Source organism: Garra rufa, chromosome 22 (assembly GCF_049309525.1).
Source record: "Garra rufa chromosome 22, GarRuf1.0, whole genome shotgun sequence".
NCBI classification, from domain to species: domain Eukaryota; kingdom Metazoa; phylum Chordata; class Actinopteri; order Cypriniformes; family Cyprinidae; genus Garra; species Garra rufa.
Genome location: NC_133382.1, coordinates 7,820,241 through 7,842,412, shown reverse-complemented (window position 1 = coordinate 7,842,412; position 22,172 = coordinate 7,820,241). Strand labels below are relative to the sequence as shown.

Genomic DNA, 22,172 nt, shown 5'->3' with positions numbered 1-22,172 from the left:
ACAAAAATAACTGTACTTTTCTTAATTTATCTTTTGGTACCTTGCTGGATTTTTCTTAAATTTGAAAATTCGTTTGGCTTTCTTGGTCAGAAACTCGCAAAGAAGTTTTAAAAACCAAGCATTGTGATATTATTGCCTGAAAAAATGATAAGTTTAAGGTTGAGCTTTTTTTGCCACATGTTGCATGCTGAATATGTTGGAAATGCATTATAATTCTATTCATAACACAGTATTTTGCAATGTAGGCTTTTATGAAGCACAGATAAAATACTCTTTGACTAAAAGCTCCATTAGCACTTGATGTTGCACTGCTTATGCATGCAGTCTGAAACAGGCCTTGTGCACTTGACCTTTTACGAAACTTATGTCTTTTAATAATACTGAACATTTTTTTCCATGATGTTCCATTCCATTTTGCCATATAATATTTCTGCACCATGTTGCTACTAAATCAACAGCCTCATGAAAGATGAAACAATTTCACAACAGACAACTAGACAACACTTCCACACAATCCTTATATGTATTACACAGAATCAGAATCACAAAGTGAAACATAGAACTCATTTCTTATACTTGTTTACATGTATGTTTACAAAATGGTAATTGGCTTCACTCTCATAGAAGGAAGCAAGAGTTAAACAAAGGAAACTTTGCTTGCAATGGGCAATAAACTGATTTACATATAAACCGTATATAATAGCTTTGTTTCGTATCATCCTAATTGACATCTACAGATTTCTTTTGCTCTATTACAGTATCAAGATGACCATTCTAAAAATGACTGTTTTACTGATCTGGCTGAGGAATTTTCTTAATGTAAAACAGCAGATCTCGAAATATGCACACATTACCATAGATTTTCTCATTAGCAAACAGTAATTTGTTTGTTAAGCAAATGCTCATCAGCTGAGAATCTTGTGCTTGTGATCTTCAACATGACTCAATTAAAACTTTGAAATGTATCATGGCACAAATGTACAAAGGGTCTACATGACTATAACAACGACAACGATTGTACTAAAATTGTAAAAGTTCTTCCTTTGCATTTTTCAAACATTTTGTAAACAGACATTGTCAAAACAATCCCGTTCACATAGATCAATAAAACGACTAAAAATGCTGTATTATTCATTCCAGGCCAGTAGGTGGTGATGTAACTTTGTAGAGAAATGCTACACACTTCTGCACATGCATTTTCATATAGACTAAACACATACAGTACAGACCAAAAGTTTGGACACACCTTCTCATTCAGGTGTGTCCAAACTTTTGGTCTGTACTGTAGATATGAATTCAACTAGAAAAACATGTGAAAAAATATCTTTCAGGTGGTCAAATAGCAAATATCAAATAGTGGAGCTCTGCAGCCACCTACTGGTAAAAGTTATTTGTAGTTGTTGTTTTTTTACTTTTAAAACTGGATTTTCCAAAAGATGGGCAAAAATCTTACACTAAACCATGTGAAATTATCCATGTTATCCCCATGAATTAAAGTTAGAAATGTGGGTCTTTTATAAAGCGAATTTTACATAAAAAAGCATAAAAACCCATTTAAAAAATATTTATTTATTAATTTATATATATTTAAAAAATATCACTAACCCATTAAAAACTGCACAAATGTAGAGTAAAAACTTTAATAAACAGAAAAATATACAGTACAGACCAAAAGTTTGAACACACCTTCTCATTTATTTGAATGAGAAGGTGTGTCCAAACTTTTGGTCTGTACTGTACGTATGCGGAAATAAAAAAATTTGTAGTTTAAAGGAATAAGATAATAATGTAATTTTCAAAAACTTGCACTTTACAACATTCGAAACTCATTTTCAAATGTTTTTAATTTCCCCAAAACGGCATTTTCACGTAAATGCATGGTCAAAACACATAAAAATTCTTTTGTTTTTAGTTGAAAACGGTGTTGTGTAAAAGTCGTTATTTTGTTTTCTTTGCACCCAAAAATTATTCTCATAGTTTCATAAAATTAAGGTTGAACCAATGAGTCATATGGACTATTTTAACAATGTCCTTACTACCTTTCTGGGCCAGAAGGTGTTTGTTTTGCAAATGCTCATCAGCTGAGAATCTTGTGCTTGTGATCTTCAACATGACTCAATTTAAACTTTGAAACGTATCAATTTTTGTATTGAGATTAAAACATGGTACAAATATACAAAGGGTTTACACGACTATGAAAACAATTGTACTAAAAACGTAAAAGTTCTTGCTTTGCGTTTTTCAAACGTTTTGCATCCAGACGTCAACATTGTCAAAACAATCCCGTTCACATGGATCAAAGAAAATGACTAAAAATGCTGCATTATTCATTCCAGGCCAGTAGATGGCGATCAGAGCCATATAAAAAGAGAGTTGCGACACGCTTTGATCTCGCCGCCGCACGGTCACGTGGTTCATGGAGCTCTCAATAGTTCCAAACAGCTCCGCGCTGTCAATGTGTTTGAATGGAGTTAAATAGGATAGACAGCAGTTTTACTATATTTGCAGCAATTTCGAGTAATTATTAACACATAATGTGCATTGATTGTGTATTGATAACTTCTCTGAATACGCTTTACAATCGCATTTTATTCTGGGGAGTGATAAAGAGACATAATTAATATGTTCTCATACTCTTTGGCAGTCAAATGTGAACAAACACCTTAAGTGTAACTTTTATTCAATTAAATAACTGTAATATATATAGTTAAGTTCTATTTAGTAAATATTTTGAGGAGGTTTTTTTGTACTTAATATGTGCAATAATGATCCTGACCATTTAAAAGATAACATTTAATATAGTATTTAGATTACAGTTAGTGTAATATTTAAGGTTAAATACATCTGCATGTGTATTTGGACATGATCAAACACTCTTTTTTTATACAGTGTGTTTCGATTTAACGATTTAATGTTAAATAAAAAAAAAAGTAATTTACTCTTGTTTTATGATATTCAAATATACAACATAAGTGAATATTATAAAAGGCAAGCAAAAATGGCATTTAACATAATAGAAAAGATGAAAATAATGTTTAAAAAAACACAAGGCAACGAATTGCATTTAGCATACATTTTTATCGTGTTTCTTGAATGCAGTCTTTACTGAAACTCATTCAACCTCCTACAGTGAGAGAAAGATTGCAGAAAGACTAAAAACATAAAAATATGACAACTAGTATCTGGTTATGGTCGCTATTACGGTGTTTCTCACGTTATCCAGCTGCATTTACAGTTTAACTGTTTATTTTTTAACGATAAACATTAACTATAACACGCTTCATAAAACACCACTATTGGCCAGTTTTTCGAGAGGTCAACTGATGCGTTAAAATGTAAAGAAATGCAGTAATTTCTTCAATATACTTGCGACTGTGCTTGAGAAGCGCTGAAATGAATGGGCTTCAATGGAGGAGCTATTGGTTGTTTGGAACTATTGACCGCTCCATGACACGCTTTACTTCCGCATTCCTCAGTTCCTATGGAAGCCTATGGGAGTGTCGCAACTCTCTTTTTATATGGCTCTGATGGCGATGTAACTTTTTAAAGTAAAGAAATACTACACTGAAAATCTTAAAAAAGTCTTCTGTTTTTATTTGAAAAAAGTGTTGCGTAAAAAAGTCGCGTAAAGTCATTAATTAGTTTTCTTTGTGCACAAAGAGTATTCGTGTTGTAACTTTGTAAAGAAATGCTACACATCTGCGCACATACATATTCATATAGACTTAACACATAATATGCATGTGGAAATTAACATTTTTGTAGTTTACATGAAGACGATAATGATACAGTTTTCAAAAACTCAAACTTTGAAACCTATTTTTAAATGTTTGTGTTTTCATTTCCCTATAAGGTTGTTGTTGCGTAAATGAACCGCCAAAATGCATCAAGTCATTTTTAGTTTTCTGTTTTTAGGCGAAAACAGTATTGTATAAACATCTTTATTATGTTTTTTCCTTACATGCAAAAAGTATTCTCGTAGCTTTATAAAATTAAGGCTGAATTATTGATGTCACATGGACTATTTTAATGATGTCCTTACTACCTTTCTGGGCCTTGAATGTGTCAAATGCGAAGGTTAGAAAGCACTTAGATTTTATCAAAAATATCTTAATTTGTGTTCCCAAAATGAAAAAAGGTCTTATGGGTTTGGAACAACATGAAGGTGACTAATTAATGACAGATTTTTCACAACTTTAACAAAATGTTCTAATAATGTAATATAAAAATTAACACAATAGCCAACACTAAAACACTGACTAAAATATTGAATAACAAAATTACGAAGTCACAACATGCACACAAAAATGTTTTTGGATTCCTTGAAAATAGCTAAGAAATAATTTTCATTCAGAAATTCCAAGTCAATTTTCCAAAACAAATACAAAGAAACACTAAAATAATGATATTCTTAAGCAGAATGACTGAAATGGTATTTTCTTGTCAAACGTACTCCAATAATCCATTCCATTTACTTCGAAAAAGCATGTTTTACAGTGCATAAATGGGATTTTGTACCACACACACAAGTGCTTTAACTGGAGTGTGTCAGCGGCAAACTATCCACAGCCGTTCGACAGCGCTATACTTTCCACAGTAAAACTCTATATTAGGAGCATGTGTCTCCACACAGTGCGCATGTCTCAGATTTTCCATAAACAGCCAGGAGCTCTTGGTTATATGAGTGTCAACAACCACAGAGACAGACCACACAGGAAAAAAACAAGCATGTGAGCCTGAGGTCAGGAGCCACAAAGTGCATCTTCATTAACCGATACTGCTAAACCATTTTTAATAAGAAACATTTGAAACTAAGAGGTTTATTGCATGTCACTCTGTCCTCTTCGAATAAGCAGAATTTGTATACACAGGAAACAGCTTTATGCAAAGCGGAATAACTTTCTGCAGAAAAGACATTTGACATGCAAACAGCAGATTTTCACATTTCTAAGTCTCTAGTTGAGCCCTCTGGGACTGAAGCCCAGCTGCCGGCTTAGTGTTTCCAGTCACTTCTAGAGCGCACACACACACCTGAGAGACATCCAATTACCCAGAGATCACCACAGGCTCCAGTCTTCCCACCAGCTAATAAATGTCTCCTGCTTAATCCTAATTACATTTAGTCATTAGTCATCTGAGAACGCCTGCACTGAAACCATCTAGACAAATGCTGCATTATTTCAACCTACAAAACCAGAAACACCCTTTTCTTCCTCAAGCATATGGTTTAAATTTAAGCCATGCAGTTAAATACACAATATTATTTTAATATAAAAGCGTTACTCACTTCAGAAATACATATAGACATAAATGAATTTATTAATTGTTATTAAATGAATAGTAATTTTCTGCCAGGAAATGCCCTTTATCTTACGGGCATTTCCGCAAACTATAAAGTGCTAACTTAAAACTACAAGAAAAAAAAACTGAAAATTTCTTCATATTAACCCAGACCAATTTCTCCGTATAATATTATGGGGCATATAAATCAGACCAAACGGACCACTTATAACATGTTTCTGCAGTTGTTTTAGAAATACAACCCATCCTTGTGAAAGATATATAATGTTACATATATATGACATTGGCATTTGATACATTTTTAATGTTACATATATGTTAAATTGGGCATTTATTTCTCATTTGGAAAAAAATACATTTTGTCTGGGTTTTTTTTTTTTTGCTACATGACAGTTTATTTTTCTGTTTACTTGCTTTTCCACACCATATATCAAAATTATAACTTTTCTGGGAAGATAAACAAAAACCTTTTTCAGAAGTAATACATTTTTTTTTTTTTGCTTTGCCACAACATATTTCAAATCCGTACATTTTGCCGTATTTTTATAGTTATTCAAATATAAATTAAAATGCATTAAAAACAAAACTTTATTTATCGGTTGATTTAATTTCGCTAAACACTCGTTTTTTTTACATTTCCATCATTATAACACTCTACAATAAGGTTTCATTTATTAACATTAATTAAATTATTTGAAAAATGACAAATTTGTTGAGAATATATTAATAAAGATAATTGTTGTTTTATGAATATACTATTGTTCAGGTAATTTATGTTTGTTCATAATACATAAACAAATATTTATTTATACTTAAAATGTAAAATCATTTTGCAAACTGTTTCCAATTATTTTTGTTTTAATTTTACACTTAAAGTTTTCTAATAACACTAATGATTGAATAGCACTTGTTTTAATAGACAAAACAGTAATAATGACAGATTTTAGTCTTTTATACTAAATATAAATGTGTTTCATACTAATATTAGGATGACCAAACTTGTTAGTAACAATTTCTGGTAGGCTACTTTTTAGATTTTCAGTATCATTAAATCCTTGGTTGAATTTTATTTATTTATTTTTACAGATGGAACCCAAGCAAAAACAATTACATCTACTATTACGAGAAGATGACTTTTCAAAAATCCCTGATTTTCCAGGTTTTTACATAACATTTACAGTAGGATATCCATGCATAGTACAGTAATCTATAGCCAAGGCCTTTTCTCAGATGTTTAACACAAATGGAGAATCAAAGTCAATTTAGTCTTCAATACCTGTGAGTACCTCAAAGAAGAAGTCGTGCCTCTGAAGATGCTAGTAGGCTAACACCGGCATCTTGAGAGAGGTTCCAACCTCAAAACTCCCAGATATCATCCTGCCAGCACTCAATAACAAAACATAAATCAAACCTTTCCACGTTTGTGCATAGCCTACACCTCCTGAAGAATTCGCAACAGATGGGACAACAACATTACACCAGCAGCAGCTCTAACATGCACATATGCATCTGAACAACTGTACGCATTCAGAAAGTTGCGATGATCAACAGATGAACCATTGTACCCGCTGTAATCGCATTCGAACATTCGACATTCGAATATTCGCACTTAGGTTGTTACATTGAAACGCATGCGGCGAATACAGATAATGAATTGTTTAACGCAGTCGGAACCCTTACCACAAACGCTCGTCTTCTCAAACCCACAGGATGAGTGTGCCTTGAGCTTCATCTTGAGATACTCACTCTGAAATGTCTTGAAGAGCCTCTAGGCTGTGGCAAGCTCACCACGCATGTGTTGGGAGTTGCATAGAAATCAGTGGATGAAGTTGTTATATCATTGGTTACAGAAGCACGTAGATCTCCAAAGAGGGTTTCTAGGGTTTGTGTTCACTGACCACCCTGAAGGCGGGGCGAGACCTCATGTTTTGGGTGGGTGTGGGGGGCAAAAAAGGATGAGAATGAGAATATCGACTCGTGCCATATCATTTCACAGTTAATGAGGTGTTGTCTCCAGTTAAATGTAGTTATTGATTGTTTGTCGAGAAAACTTACTATCATAGGTTGTGTCTTACTGCGTTATACTTATTGTATTGTAATAATATTCCCTGAAATATATTACACACAAATACATCGAATAATAAACGTCGAATGCATATGCAACGCGCGTATTGACATATTATGAGAACATAATAGGACGTTGGTAGGCTATGCTCAATTTTAAATTAAAAATATATTTTTAAACGAAATACGGTTTGAGTAAATATCATGTATGGTCACTTGCGCCATCTTCTGGTCAATAATATGAGTCCCCCTCCATCCCCTAGATAAAACTAGTCAAAATTAAACGACATAAGTGACCCTGGACCACAAAGCTAGTCATAAGGTTGATTTTTTTTTATTGAAATTTATACATCAACCGAAAGCTGAATAAATAAGCTTTTAATTGATGTATGGATTGTTAGGATAGAACAAATCTGGAATCTGAGGCAAACATATTGAGAAAATCGCCTATAAAGTTGTCCAAATGAAGTTCTTAGCAATCCATATTACTAATAATAAATTAAGTTTTGATATATTTACGGTAGGAAATGTACAGAATATCTTTATGGAACATGATCTTTACTTATAAAGAATTGAAAATCGATTTTGACCCATACAATGTATTTTTGATTATTGCTACAAATATAGGGTCACAAATATGTATGTTGTGCATAAACGTTTCTTGTGAATTTGTGAATGCTGTACATATACAGTATAAGTGTTAAAGAAAGAGGGGCCCTGCTTTTAAGTAAAAGTCCTGTCCTGTCCATTTAAGGTAAAAAATCAGTATTTATAAAATAACACATACACATTCTCACACAAACTGAAGTAGGATTTACTCTGAAAAAAAAATAAAAAAATAAAATAAAATAAAATAGGAAACTGCTACTAAATAAATAAATAAATAAATACAAAGAAACAGCAAGTAACATAAACCCCTGACTTTAAGTAAAAGTCCTGTCCATTTAAGGTAAAAAATTCAGTATTTATAAAATTACACATACACATTCTCACACAAACTGAAGTAGGATTTACTCTGAAAAAAACTAGGAAACTGCTACTAAATAAATAAATAAATAAATACAAAGAAACAGCAGGTAACATAAACCCCTGACTTTAAGTAAAAGTCCTGTCCATTTAAGGTAAATAATTCAGTATTTATAAAATTACACATACACATTCTCACACAAACTGAAGTAGGATTTACTCTGAAAAAAAACCTAGGAAACTGCTACTAAATAAATAAATAAATAAATAAATACAAAGAAACAGCAAGTAACATAAACCCCTGACTTTAAGTAAAAGTCCTGTCCATTTAAGGTAAATAATAAATTAGTATTTATAAAATGGCACATACCCACACAAACTGAAGTAGGATTTACTCAGAAAAAAAGCTAGGAAACTGCTACTAAATTAACAAAAATAATAATTACAAAGAAACAGCACGTAACATACCCCCTGACTTTAAGTAAAAGACCTGTCCATCTCAGGTAAATAATTCAGTATTTATAAAATTACACATACAAACACTAAGTGAAGTAGGATTTACTCAGGAATAAAAAAAACTATGAAACTGCTACTAGATTGAAAAAAAAAATTACAAAGAAATAGCAAGTAACATACCCCCTGACTTTAAGTAAAAGTCCTGTCCATTTAAGGTAAATAATTCAGTATTTATAAAATGACACATACAAACACAAAGTGATGTAGGATTTACTCGGGAATAAAAAAGCTAGGAAACTGCTACTAGATTAAAAAATAATAATTACAGTGAAACAGCAAGTAACATTGAATTAATATGAGAGTTTGAGGCTTTTATTTTGAAAACAATGGCCGGCTTTTAACTTTCGGTTGCGTTTGTGTAGCAAATACTGATAGCTTGTTCTTTACATTTGGTGAAATATGGCTTTCCAGTGTCAGAGAGACAGTTATATGCAAGAGGTGTGTGACTTTTTTAGATTTATGACAATTTAATGTATGTGTAGCGCCAGCGAAATGTATGTTGAAGCATTATATGTGAACGTCTGTGGTGTTTTGTATGTAATGGCAGCACATGACCAGTTTTGACAGCTGCAGAATAATACTTCTCGTCATGTAATGTGTTGAAGACACGTGTAGAATAATTACTCATGCTTTGAGTTAACGTTACACATAATTTGAGTTTAAGATCCCTGCATTGGACTATTTGTGACCCTGGACGACAAAACCAGACATAAGGGCCAATTATTCGAAATTGAGATGTAAAGCTTTCAATTGATGTATGAAGTTGTTAGGATAGGACAATATTTGGCTGATATATAGCTGTTTGAAAATCTAGAAATCTAAGGGTGCAAAAAATCGAAATAGTGAGAAAATCGCCTTTAAAGTTGTTTAAAAGTTCTTAGCAATGAATATTACTAATCAAAAACTAAGTTTTGATATATTTACGGTAGGAAATGTACAAAATATCTTTGTGAAACGTGATCTTTACTTAATATCCTAATGATTTTTGGCAAAGAAATTGATAATTATGACCCATTCAATGTTTTTTTTTTTTTTTTTTTTGGCTATTGCTACAAATATACCTGTGCTACTTAAGACTGGTTTTGTAGTCCAGGGTCAGATTTAAGCCAGATACATGTGAATTTAAACAAAAAGTCCATCTCCATTTTGTTTGTCAACCTTTCTTTTACAGTTCGACACGAATGTCGTGTCTTGCGTTCCTGCAGAATTAACCCTAGAGAATAATGGAAAGAAAGAGAAGCTGAAGGGCTTCAATCTGAAGCTGAAAGACACGATTCTGTTTCCAGAGGGTGGAGGACAGGTGAGTTTCCCCTCTCTAATTTCATGCAGGTTACTAGATACAATGTTTGAACAATCCCTGTTCATGCAAAGAAAATATTCAATATTTTCTTTGCATGAGTTGATTTGAGATTGATGTCTACACTTTTTTTTATCCGCAGCCTGATGATCATGGGATGGTTGGAGGTGTTCCTGTCCTGCGTGTGTTGAGACAGGGTCCAGAGGCGGTGCATTTCATCAGCTCTGCTCTGGAGGAGGGTCAGGAGGTCCACATTAAACTGGACTGGGAGCGACGCTTTGACCACATGCAGCAGCATTCAGGTGAGGAATTACATTCACCTAGAAATTAAAATTCTGTTATTAATTACTCACCCTAATATCGTTCAAAACCTGTAAGACCTTTGTTCATTTTTAGAACACAAATTAAGATGTTTTTGAATAATCGGAGAACTTTCTGACCCTGCATAGACAGCAACACAATTAAAACGTTGAAACAGCCCAGAAAGATCATAAGGAAAACGTTAAAATACTCCATGTGACATCAGTGGTTCAACCGTAATTTTATGAAGCTATGAGAATACTGTTTGTGTGCAAAGAAAACAAAATTGTCGGCTTTATTCAACAATTTCTTTTCTTTCCTGAGGTTTTTCCTTTGTTAATAATTTAGATTCAGTTATGTCAAATATGATACAGTAGGCTTTAATAGGGTTAAATAAAGCTCAAACTAATTTTGTCACATGCTTGTCATTTTTAAAGGTCAACACTTGATCACCGCTTTGGCTGATACGATGTTTGGATACAAAACTACCTCTTGGTAAGCGCTTTGGCAGGATCTATTAAATGTCTCTGAATAAATTTGATTCCAAATGTTAAACCATCCAGCTGGTTATGAAATGGCCCAGGGATTTAGGACGTCAGCGTAGCAGCATAGAGCTGGATACAGCCAAGGTGAAGCCTGGAGAGATGGAGGCTTTGGAAGCGGCTGTGAATGAGAAGATTCGTGCTCATATTCCAGTTACTGTCAACCTCCTGTCCATTGATGATCCTGCTGTGGAGAAGGCAAGTGTGCACCTTCAGAAATCTTCTATTAGTCTTTAGAAATTGTTAGGAATCAAATTCCGCAACATTTACACACTTTACGTTGTATAGCCCAAACTACAGAAAACACAATTAGTTGTATCAGTAATTCAATGTGTGCAATAAAAATGAAAAGATTAACAACAAAAATTAAATTTAAAATAAAAAAACTATACAGTATCTAAAAAAAATCAATATATTTAAAGCTATAAACTATAATATGCACCTTTGTTCAGATTTTTTTTAAAGTCTGTTATTCTCACCAAGGCTGCATTTATTTGATCAGAAAAAAACAGTAAATACAGTAATATGGTACAATATTACTACAATTTAAAGTAAATGTTTTCTGTTTCCATTATTTTTTAAATCTATCTATTAAATGTGATGCAAATCTGAATGTTCAGCATCATTACTCTAGTCTTCAGTGTCACATGATCCTTCAGAAATCATTCTAATATGCTGATTTGCTGTTCATGAAATATTTATAAAAATGGATATAGACGGTTTCATCGGGCGCACGCGCCTGGACCTAAGTTAACTTCCGGTCTGTGTTTGTTTATCTGTCTGGTTCGTGTCGCGGGCTACAAACGCAGCTAATAATGAGTAATGAATTTGGTCTCAGGTTATTGTGCTGTGGTATGTGTTTCCCAAACATTTATTTATTTGTGGCGACCTGCCACGATATAAAAACCGACTGATTTTCCAATTGGAAATTGGAATTAATAGACTAATTAATTATTCTGTTAATAGACTTCGTTGAATAAACGTAATACACGTTTAAAAATCAAACCCAGGCGTGGGTGTTTTTATATCACTGTATTTCTGAAGAAAGACTGTCTTTAGAAAATGTCATTTACATTTCATCCTGCATAAGGCAGCGTTTTTAAATTAAGAGCTGCTTTGTCTATAGCCATTACCGGGGAAACCTCGTTTCTCGTGCTTAAAGCACCTCCTACTGGGAAGTAATGAGTTTGCATTTTTAATAAATCAGTCTAATTTACGCAGCCAACATATTTCGCTTGTTATTAAAAAAATAATCTACTCTAGAAGGACTTAGCTGTTGTTATTGATTCTATTTGGATGTCTACCGGAAGTTAAGTTTGGGCCACAAAAGCGCTCATGCGCAGTAACGTTTGTTTATGTTGTTGCCGTTGAAACCGTCTATACTGCTTAAATTTTTTTTGTGGACCCTGTGATACATTTTTATTTCAGGATTCTGTGATGTACAGAGTGCTCAAAATAACATTTGTTTAAATTATATTTTTTTGTAAAATTATAAATGTCTTTACTGTCACTTTTGAATGAGTTAATGCTTACTTGCTGATAAAAATATTATATATATATATATATATATATATATATATATATATATAATTTTTCTTTTTTAATTATAGAAATGTGTATATAATTAAACTAACCTAACTACAACAAAACTGAAATTAAAAGCAAATTTTAAAAAGTGCTATAATCTCAAATTGTGATAAGAAGGGAAAATATTCTTTATTTCTGTTTGCTTTTATATTTTTCTTTTATTTTATTATGCATATTTTGCTTTTTTACCTTTTTACTTAATTATAGACAACAAGATCCTATAAATCTTTATTTATAAATGTATAAATTTAATAAGATCTTTTGAAGACTTACAGTGAAATAGATCTTTATATAATTACTTGCAGTCCAACCGAAATTTATTCAGACACCTTCAACATTTCTTGCATTATCACAGTTTATTCGCTATAGTTTAGAAAATGGTAATAACATATGATAAGAACTCATGACTTAAACTGTTTCAGAACAAATCCATCTTAATAATAACAAATGAATTACAGTGAAACCAAAATTCATTCAGACACCTTCAAAATTTCTCACATTATCACAGTTTATTTGCTATAGTTTAGAAAATGGTAATAAAATATGGCAAGAATTCACAATTTAAGATTATAGTACTTTTTTATTTTTAAATTTGCTTTTAATTTTAGATATATTTATTATATTTTTAAACTGTGTTTAAAAACAACAAATTCATCTTGATAATGTCAGATAACTTTGATAAAAAGGTTTGTAACAAAACATGGTCAGGTCCAATTTTTGGTCCCAAATTTTTATCGGTTTTACTGGTAGTCCACTGTATAAAGAATTTTCGGATATAATATGTCATAGTTTACTTTATTTTGCTATCCTCACTTACATAAATGATCTATAGTGTCCTGCACCCACTAGTAAAAAATATATAAAAACATCTGAATAATATTTGGTTGGTTTGACTGTATATTCATTTTTTCTTTGCGCAGCACTAACAAACCAAATGTTTACTATTCTCATGAACAGGTGAGAAGCCGCGGTCTTCCTGATGACCATGCTGGACCTGTCAGGATCATTGACATTGAGGGCATAGATGCCAACATGTGTTGCGGGACTCATGTGTCCAACCTCAGTCACCTTCAGGTCAGCCCTTCTGTACCTGCCAAGCACATTTTAGCTCATCTGCCAATTTAACCTGTGGACAATTATTCAGAGTGTCTGTTTAATCACTCAAATAATTTGTAATTTCTTTAGGTTATAAAGATTTTAGGGACTGAAAAAGGAAAGAAGAATAAAACCAACCTGATCTTCATAGCTGGCAACAGAGTGCTGAAATATGCTGAGAAGTGTTACAACATTGAAAAATCACTGACCGTCCTTCTTAAGTGAGCTACTTCCACTAAAATCAAGTGACTTTTCTGCTTTCCTCCAGCATGAATTAATGTTTGTCGGTGTGGTTGACTAGGACAGGAGCAGATGAGCATGTTGATGCCGTGGACAAGCTACAGAAGACGGTCAAACGTCTTCAGAAGGTAACCTACTGTCTCAGTAAACAAAGAGCAATCTTGTGCTTTTGCAATTATTAATCATTACCCTTAATATTCCCCTGACAGAGTAATCTAATTATCCTGAGGGAAATGGCTGTGCTGATAGCGCAGAACTTCAAAAACAAACCGGACAGAGGCAGCTTCTTCAGCTTACACAAGTGTGTGTTTGACTTGGCCTTTTGAAGCTTTTAGTTTAAAGTTTATGAGAGATTCAAATCAACAAGAAAGGCTGTTTTAAACTTCTACTTTAAGATAAACATGATTTTCAAAAGTTCAATCCAGGTTGTCAAAAAATAAACTGTCTTTACTTGTTTTCACAGTAAAGACGGTGATAATGAGTTCATGAACATCATCGCAAATGAAATTGGATTTCAGGTCTTTATTTATTTTATTCATAAAATGTCCATTCTGGAGATTGGCATGTAGTTTAAACGCTCATTGCTGTGTTTGTATAGGACACAATGGTCTTTCTGACCGTGGGTGAGGAGAAGGGTGCTGGACTGTTCCTGCTCGCAGGACCTGAGAATATTGTCAATGAAGTAGGACCTCGGTAAGACCAATGCCAATTTATTCCTTGTCATTCTGGCAATTTTTAACCCCTATGAAGCCTGATATATAAAAATAATAGTAAAAAAAAAAAGATTTATTCATTCTTTATTTATGTTATTCTCCTGGACCCTAGACCTGTGACGTAAAACATAAATTTGGGGCTCGTCTGGGATAACAATAGGCCAAAACTGACTATAAATAAGCAATTTTGCAGTGTTATAGGGTTAATTGCATTTTTTATTTTATTTATTAATATAATCTGGCCACTTAGAAAAGGCAAAGACTGTCTGCCTACATGTAAAGTGACTATCGCATCTCAAATAAGTTATAACGAATTGGGGACTCGTCCGGGATAAAAATAGGCCAAAACTGAATATAAATAAGAAATTTTGGGTTATTATAGGGTTAATTGTTTTTGTTTAGTTTTATTTATTTATATAATCTGGCCACTTAGAAAAGGAAAAGACTGTCTGCCTACATGTAAAGTGACTATCACATCTCAAATAGGTGATAACGAATTGGGGGCTCGTCCGGGATAATAATAGGCCAAAACTGAGTATAAATAAGCAATTTCGCGGTATTGTAGGGTTAATTGCATTTTTTATTTTATTTATTAATTTAATTTGGCCACATAGAAAGGGCAAAGACTGTCTGCCTTCATGTAAAGTGACTATCACATCTCAAATAGGTGGTAACGAATTGGGGGCTCATCCGGGATAACAGTAGGCCAAAACTGAGTATAAATAAGCAATTTCGCGGTATTATAGAGTTAATTGCATTTTTTATTTTATTTATTAATTTAATCTGGTCACATAGAAAAGGCAAAGACTGTCTCCCTTCATGTAAAGTGACTATCACATCTCAAATAGGTGATAACGAATTGGGGGCTCGTCCGGGATAATAATAGGTCAAAACTGAGTATAAATAAGCAATTTCGCGGTATTATAGAGTTAATTGCATTTTTTATTTTATTTATTAATTTAATCTGGTCAAATAGAAAAGGCAAAGACTGTCTCCCTTCATGTAAAGTGACTATCACATCAAATAGGTGATAATGAATTGGGGGCTCGTCCGGCATAACAATAGGCCAAAACTAAGTATAAATAAGCAATTTTGTGGTGTTATAGGGTTAATTGCATTTTTTATTTTATTTATTTATGTAATCTGGCTAATTAGAAAAGGCAAAGACTGTCAGCCTACATGTAAAGTGACTATCACATCTCAAATAGGTTATAACAAATTTGAGGCTCGTCTGAGATAACAATAGGCCAAAACTGAGTATAAATAAGCAATTTTGCAGTATTATAGGGTTAATTGCATTTTTTATTTTATTTATTTATATAATCTGGCCATTTAGAAAAGGCAAAGACTATCTGCCTACATGTAAAGTGACTATCACATCTCAAATAGGTTATAACAAATTGGGGGCTCAACCGGGATAACAATAGGCCAAAACTGAGTATAAATAAGCAATTTTGCGAATTTGAAAGATGAACAAATAAATGTTCCTCAACAATCATATTTGATTTTAAAGATTTTTTTTTTCTAAAAAATGATGAATGGATAATCAAGTAAAGCTAAGCTGCTTCAGTCCAGTATGTGTTTATCTTAAAACATTACTAACAATACCAAAGTTATTCTTTGTGAAGTTATTCTTATAAGTCTACATTTACTTTATAAAAAAAGTAAAGATTATTAAGAATTAGTAAATTAGTAAAGTAACACTTTAGTACAGGGTCCAATTCTCACTATGAACTAGTTGTTTATTAGCATATAGTGGACTTCTATGGTGCCCCGAGTTTGAACTTCCAAAATGCAGTATAAATGCGGCTTCAAACGATCCCTTATGCAGTTGTAAACGATCCCAGCAGAGGAAGAAGGGTCTTATCTAGTGAAATGATCGGTTGTTTTTTTTAATTACAATTTATATACTTTTTAACCTCAAACCCTCGTCTTGTCTTGCTCTGCCTGAACTCAGTTTTTTCCGGTTCAAGGCAGACCCCCTTAACAAAAAAGGTAAAACAGCGATGTAGGATGATTTTGAAGTTGAGGAAGAAAATGAGATGGGAGTTTTTCGACATACCCTAACTGTCTTGAACCGGAAACAACAGAGAGTTGATTTCTGCTTATATTCCTTTGCTATAGAAATATTTATTTTATGCACCACTGCATATTAAGAGACTGATACTGTATTAAAGGGATGGTTCACCTAAAAATGAAAATTGCCCCATGATTTACTTTATTTCAAGCCATCCTAGGTGTATATGACTTTCTACTTTCAGACGAAAACTATTAGAGTTTTAAAAAATGTCCTGGCTTTTCAAAGCTATTTGGTGCATGTGTTAGAAAATTATTTTTCTTACACAAATACATTGATTCACTTTTTAGCGAATTCAGGCTTTTATTAACCCCCCCAGAGCTGTGTGGAGTTTTTTTTTTTAAGATGGATGGATACACTTTATTTTGCTTCAAAATCTCAACAGCCATTCACTGCCATTATAAATCTTGGAAAAGCTAGAACATTTTTTTAATATAACTCCGATTGTACTCGTCTGAAAGAAGAAAGTCATATACACCTGGGATGGCTTGAGGGTGAGTAAATCATGGGGTAATTTTCATTTTTGGGTGAACTGTCCCTTTAAATTTGATTGAAATGTTCCCCCAATTTGCACGTAGAATTATGTTGTGCTTTTCTGAAACATGCTCCTGTGTTTGTGTTGTCATGTGCAGGGTGTCAGAGTTGCTGCAGGGTAAAGGAGCTGGAAAGGCTGGACGTTACCAGGGTAAAGCCAACAGTCTAGTGAAGAGAGCAGAGGCTGAGACTTTACTGAAGGAGCACAGCTCAAAACTCACCACAGGAGAGGAGTAAAACCACAGCAGACAGACGCTGACATTCAGGTGCTGTGGAAGCGCACAATACGACACAACACATCACCTTCAGCTGATCGATGCTCTATGGCTATTTTTGCTGCACTACATAACTACTCCAGCCAAAAAATAAACAAATATAATGTTAATATATTAATTATACTCTAAATATAACTAACTTTTGACTTCTGCGTCAAAGCTAACTTACAGTATGAAGTTTTGGATCTTTAAATTGAAATAATTTAACTACAAATAATTTTAAGTTTAAGTTTTTTCACTATTATTAAAACATCCATTCAAATGTGGATTTTAGAGAAATGGATTTCTGTTGAAAACCAGGTTGGAAACAAAGTTTTAAAATTATGTTCTCAAGCTTAAAGCTGATTGGTCTGTAAGCATTTGTAGATAATGTGCAGCTTCAATACATTCACTGTGGTTCGATGCAACATTGTTTGCGTCCAGTGTAGCTACAGTGCTGTGATCGGAGGAGCATTACTTGGTTGGTCGACTTCGGAGTAAATGGAGCATGAGTGATAATGCCTTTTAATTGGAAATAATAGAAATATTTCTAAGGCTAATCGTTTTGTATGAGTATAAATGGTCACATTGTTATATGATTGAGGCTACAAAAACACTGTCTTAGTTTGATCAAAATTAAATGACTCCATGACCTATAAAGTTTGTATTGTATTGATATTTTTTCCTTTGTTTATTTGAAGTAATGCACATCCTTAAGAAATCATCATAATGGCCAAAATTAATTGATTATTTATCAGAAGGGCAGGAAAAGAAGGGCAGGAAAATCAATGTGTACATTTAGACCTGTTCAGTTGTTTGGTCTCAGGGATTGCGTGTTTTATTGGGCCAGTGATCACCAGACATAAACCTGTTTGAAGGCTGAAAGTGAAAATGTATTTGAAATGAAGTATTTGTCTCAAATGTCATTCACTCATTCCCTGCTGTACTACACAGCTTGTACTAATAAACAATCTTCCACTTGATGTTGTTTTTGAGGCTATGGCTTTATAGTGCAATTCAGATAAGATCTACACTTGACTCACCTGTTTTATTGGAGATAATTGGGTTATGGGAAACAAACAATATTCCAAATAAAACTATTTTTACAATTCCTTTATACAGTTGCGGTCAAACGTTTTTAAGAATCTGCAAAATGTTAATTATTTTACTAAGATAAGAGGGATCAAACAAAATGCATGTTAGTGTTTATTTAGTACTGACCTGAATAAGCTATTTCACATAAAAGATGTTTACATATAGTCCACAATAGAAAAAAATAGTTGAATTTATAAAAATGATCCTATTCAAAACTTTGACTCTAAATCCTGTGGTGTTATGATATGAATGATTTACAGGTTGTTTTTTCATTTAGTGATAGTTCATTTGTCCCTTGTTTGTTCTGAACAGTTAAACTGCCTGCTGCTCTTCAGTAAAACCTTCAGGTCTCACAAATTCTTTGGTTTTCCAGCATTTTTGTGTATCTGAACCCTTTTCCAACAACGACTGTGTGATTTTGAGATCCATCTTTTGATACAAAGGACAACTGAGGGACTCATATGCAACTATTACAGAAGGTTCAAACTCTCGCTGATGCTCCAGATGAAAGAAAACATGCATTAAAACCTGAGGGTGAAAACTTTTTGAATCAGGGTAAATTTAGCTTATTTTGTTTCTGGGAAACATGTAGCTATCTTTTGTAGCCTCTGAAGGGCAGTACTAAATGAAAAAATGATATTTAGGCAAAATAAGAATAATATACACATTTATCAATTCTGTTCAAAAGTTTGTTTGTTTTTTTCCTTCAGGAGCATCAGTAAGCTAGCCTGGAAAAATCCAGACCCTAATCTATTAAGATTATGGGTCTGGGATCGAGCAATGAAAACTGCCTAACTCGAGGGGCGGCACCAAGCATGCATTTGAAACTCTAACTGCACGCAATTGGATAACGCCACGACCAATCACAACAATACACGCTTAGCTACCAGCAGAGCTAAATGATGTTTCATTAACAAAGTTCGGGAGAAGCGCATCAGATGCTTAGCGTAAACATCACAAGTCAATCAGCGCCATAGGTTTAAATACAGCTGACTCACCTCAATTCACTCGATGGTTTATCAGTAAACCTCCACCACCCCATCTCATCACTCCGAGTTCTCGCTACTCCTATTGGGGGGTAACGTACTCTGGGTTCGGGCCACTCCCGAGCTCGGTGCCCTTCACCGGACAGCACGCCAAACATGCACTACTATTCTCCGGCTAATTATATGTAAGCGTGAACTCGTGAACTGATAGATTAAACTCTTGCCGTATCCAGTCAGCAAAACAGCAAAAACGTCCTTCTTGCAAAGGAACGATTCGAGTTTTCGGTTTTCTGTTCCTCTTTTATATGGAAAGCCAAGTCTAACTCGTTCATTGTAGCGGCCGTTTCAAGCAACTTGTTGTTCATCTGTAGCGACAGCGATCTTTCAAAGTTTACTATATGATTCGGACGTCGCAGTGCTGTCATCATCAGCTTAGCTCGCCTCTGGCCCGCCTACATCAGATACACCGATTTGATTGGTTCCCACTATTGCTTACGTATTGCAGTAACCTGCATCATTGCTCGATGCCAGAGTGTCTTGCAGAGACAATTCAAATTGTGCTCTCGCGAGACCTCTGGATTTCCAGGGTATCAGTAAGCACTTGAACCTTCTGTAATAGTTGCATATGAGTCCCTTAGTGTGAAAAGATAGATCTCAAAATTATAGTCATTGTTGGAAAGGGTTACCCTGGAAATCCAGAGGTCTGGCTAGAGCACAATTTGAATTGTCTCTGTAAGACACTCTGGCATCGAGCAATGATGCATGTTACTGCATTACGTAAGCAGTTCTGGGAACCAATCAAATCGGTGTATCTGACGTAGGCGGGCCAGAGGCGAGCTAAGCTGATGACTACTGCGCTGCGAGTGCGACGTCTGGAATCATTAACATTGAAAGATGGCTACAGATGAACACCAGTTGTTTGAAACGGCTTTGGCCGCTACAATGGACAAGTTAGACTTGGCTTCTCATATAAAGGAGGGACAGAAAACCGCGCTTATTCGTTCCTTTGCAAGAAGCACGTTTTTGCTGTTTTGCCGACTGGATACGGCAAGAGTTTAATCCATCAGTAAGCTCCACTGGTAGTTAAGCATATAGGGCGACCACGAAGAGGAACAGATCCGAAGCGGACAATGCCAGATAGCATTCGGCAGTCCCAAGTCCTGGCTGTTAAAAAAGAAGTGGCGATAAATGTTATCGAACAAGGTCTACCGGGACAACCTGATTCGGATTGTGGTGGATGAGGTCCATCTCATTTACAAATGGCAAGAGTCACTTGGTAAACTTACTGTAAAACTGAACTATTCAATAGTAATACAGTGGCCTAACCTGAACAGGACGATATGTCTCGCTGCTGGATGAAACGCTAGCGTCCATCCACATATTAGTTGATAGTTAATGAATAGTTTGATCGGACCTAATTGTTTTATGAGGTTGATTCGGCTGTCGTAATTTATAGTTATTAATCTTGTCACATTGTTTATGTCATGACATTGAAATCCACTCTTATAGACGTTTTTCCTGAACACGGAAGTAAGTCCGACTCTTAACTGAAAGAATGCTTTGCACTTCCGGTCTGTATTGTTTCTAGTCAAATTAGGGTATATTCCGAGCTAATAAACTAATGTTAAACCTATTAAAATGTTTTTAAAAAGCACATGGCTCCATATCGCCATCACTTGGCAATGTCGCAATGACCGTCATTTGTCAGTGCCTCACTTTAATGAGTGTGTAGATGATACAAAGCAGCAGACGTTAGCTACATTAAAAACAGATGGATGCTATTTGAATGGGTTCCTATGGAAACCGGAACAGAAAAGCATTCAATCTGACGTTAGAATTCGTAATGGCGGAGCTCATCGTTTACTCAGGAAAAAGGTCACTCTAGATACGTCACACTGTGTATTGTTGTGATTGGTCGTGGCGTTATCCAATTGCGTGCAGTGAGAGTTTCAAATGCACGCTTGGTGCCGCCCCTCGAGTTAGGCCCTTTTCATTGCTCGATGCCAGACCCTTAATCTTAATAGATTAGGGTCTGGATGTTTCCAGGCTAGGAAAGGGTTCAAACACACCAAAATGTTGGAAAACCAAAGAATTTGTGGGGCATGAAGGATTTTTCTGAAGAACAGCAGGCAGTTTAACTAGCACTAAACAAAAAACAAAAACAAAAAAACACAGCTGTGGATCATTCAGGTAACAACACAGTATTAAGAATCAAGTGTATGTAAACTTTTAAACAGAGTCCTTTTTATAAATTCAACTATTCTTTTCTCTTGTGGACTATATGTAAACATCTCTTTATGTGAAATATCTTATTCAGGTCAGCACTCAATAAAAAAGAACATGCTTTTCATATGATCTAAAATAATAATTAGATTAAAATAATTAACATTTAGCAGATTCTGAAAGGGGAATGCAAACTTTTGACCTCAGCTGTATGGCATTTTCATGACCTTATATACTACATAAAATTTACTTATTATAAAATACATTCACTTATGCATTATAAATTTAATTTAGCCTAACATATTGATACATTGTGTGTGAACAAACCTTGCGTTTTGGTGGAAAATGTTTAAAAAAATGCAAAATGAAAAGGACAATGCTG

At 34.1% G+C, this 22,172-nt stretch overlaps 2 protein-coding genes across 3 annotated transcripts in view; one reads left to right on the top strand and one right to left on the bottom strand.

Annotated features, from left to right (window-relative positions):
- sgms1b (sphingomyelin synthase 1b) overlaps nucleotides 1-7,171 on the bottom strand; it is a 42,922-nt gene extending 35,751 nt beyond the window's left edge. The window contains exon 1 of one of the 2 annotated variants that reach the window (XM_073828452.1): nucleotides 7,048-7,171. The gene's annotated coding sequence lies outside the window, so the exon portion shown is untranslated. Of the gene's footprint in view, nucleotides 1-6,981 lie in introns of both variants that reach the window. The other variant, XM_073828453.1, reaches the window with a different exon arrangement.
- A 2,004-nt stretch (nucleotides 7,172-9,175) lies between these two features.
- Nucleotides 9,176-18,469, top strand: aarsd1 (alanyl-tRNA synthetase domain containing 1). Its single transcript, XM_073828385.1, has 12 exons — nucleotides 9,176-9,285; nucleotides 10,019-10,147; nucleotides 10,287-10,446; nucleotides 10,882-10,939; nucleotides 11,028-11,184; nucleotides 13,531-13,647; nucleotides 13,759-13,889; nucleotides 13,970-14,036; nucleotides 14,118-14,209; nucleotides 14,372-14,426; nucleotides 14,507-14,601; nucleotides 17,331-18,469. Exons 1-12 carry the CDS (start codon nucleotides 9,247-9,249, stop codon nucleotides 17,467-17,469), a joined length of 1,239 nt encoding a protein of 412 aa, XP_073684486.1. The 5' UTR covers nucleotides 9,176-9,246; the 3' UTR covers nucleotides 17,470-18,469.
- The last annotated feature ends 3,703 nt before the right edge of the window (nucleotides 18,470-22,172 follow it).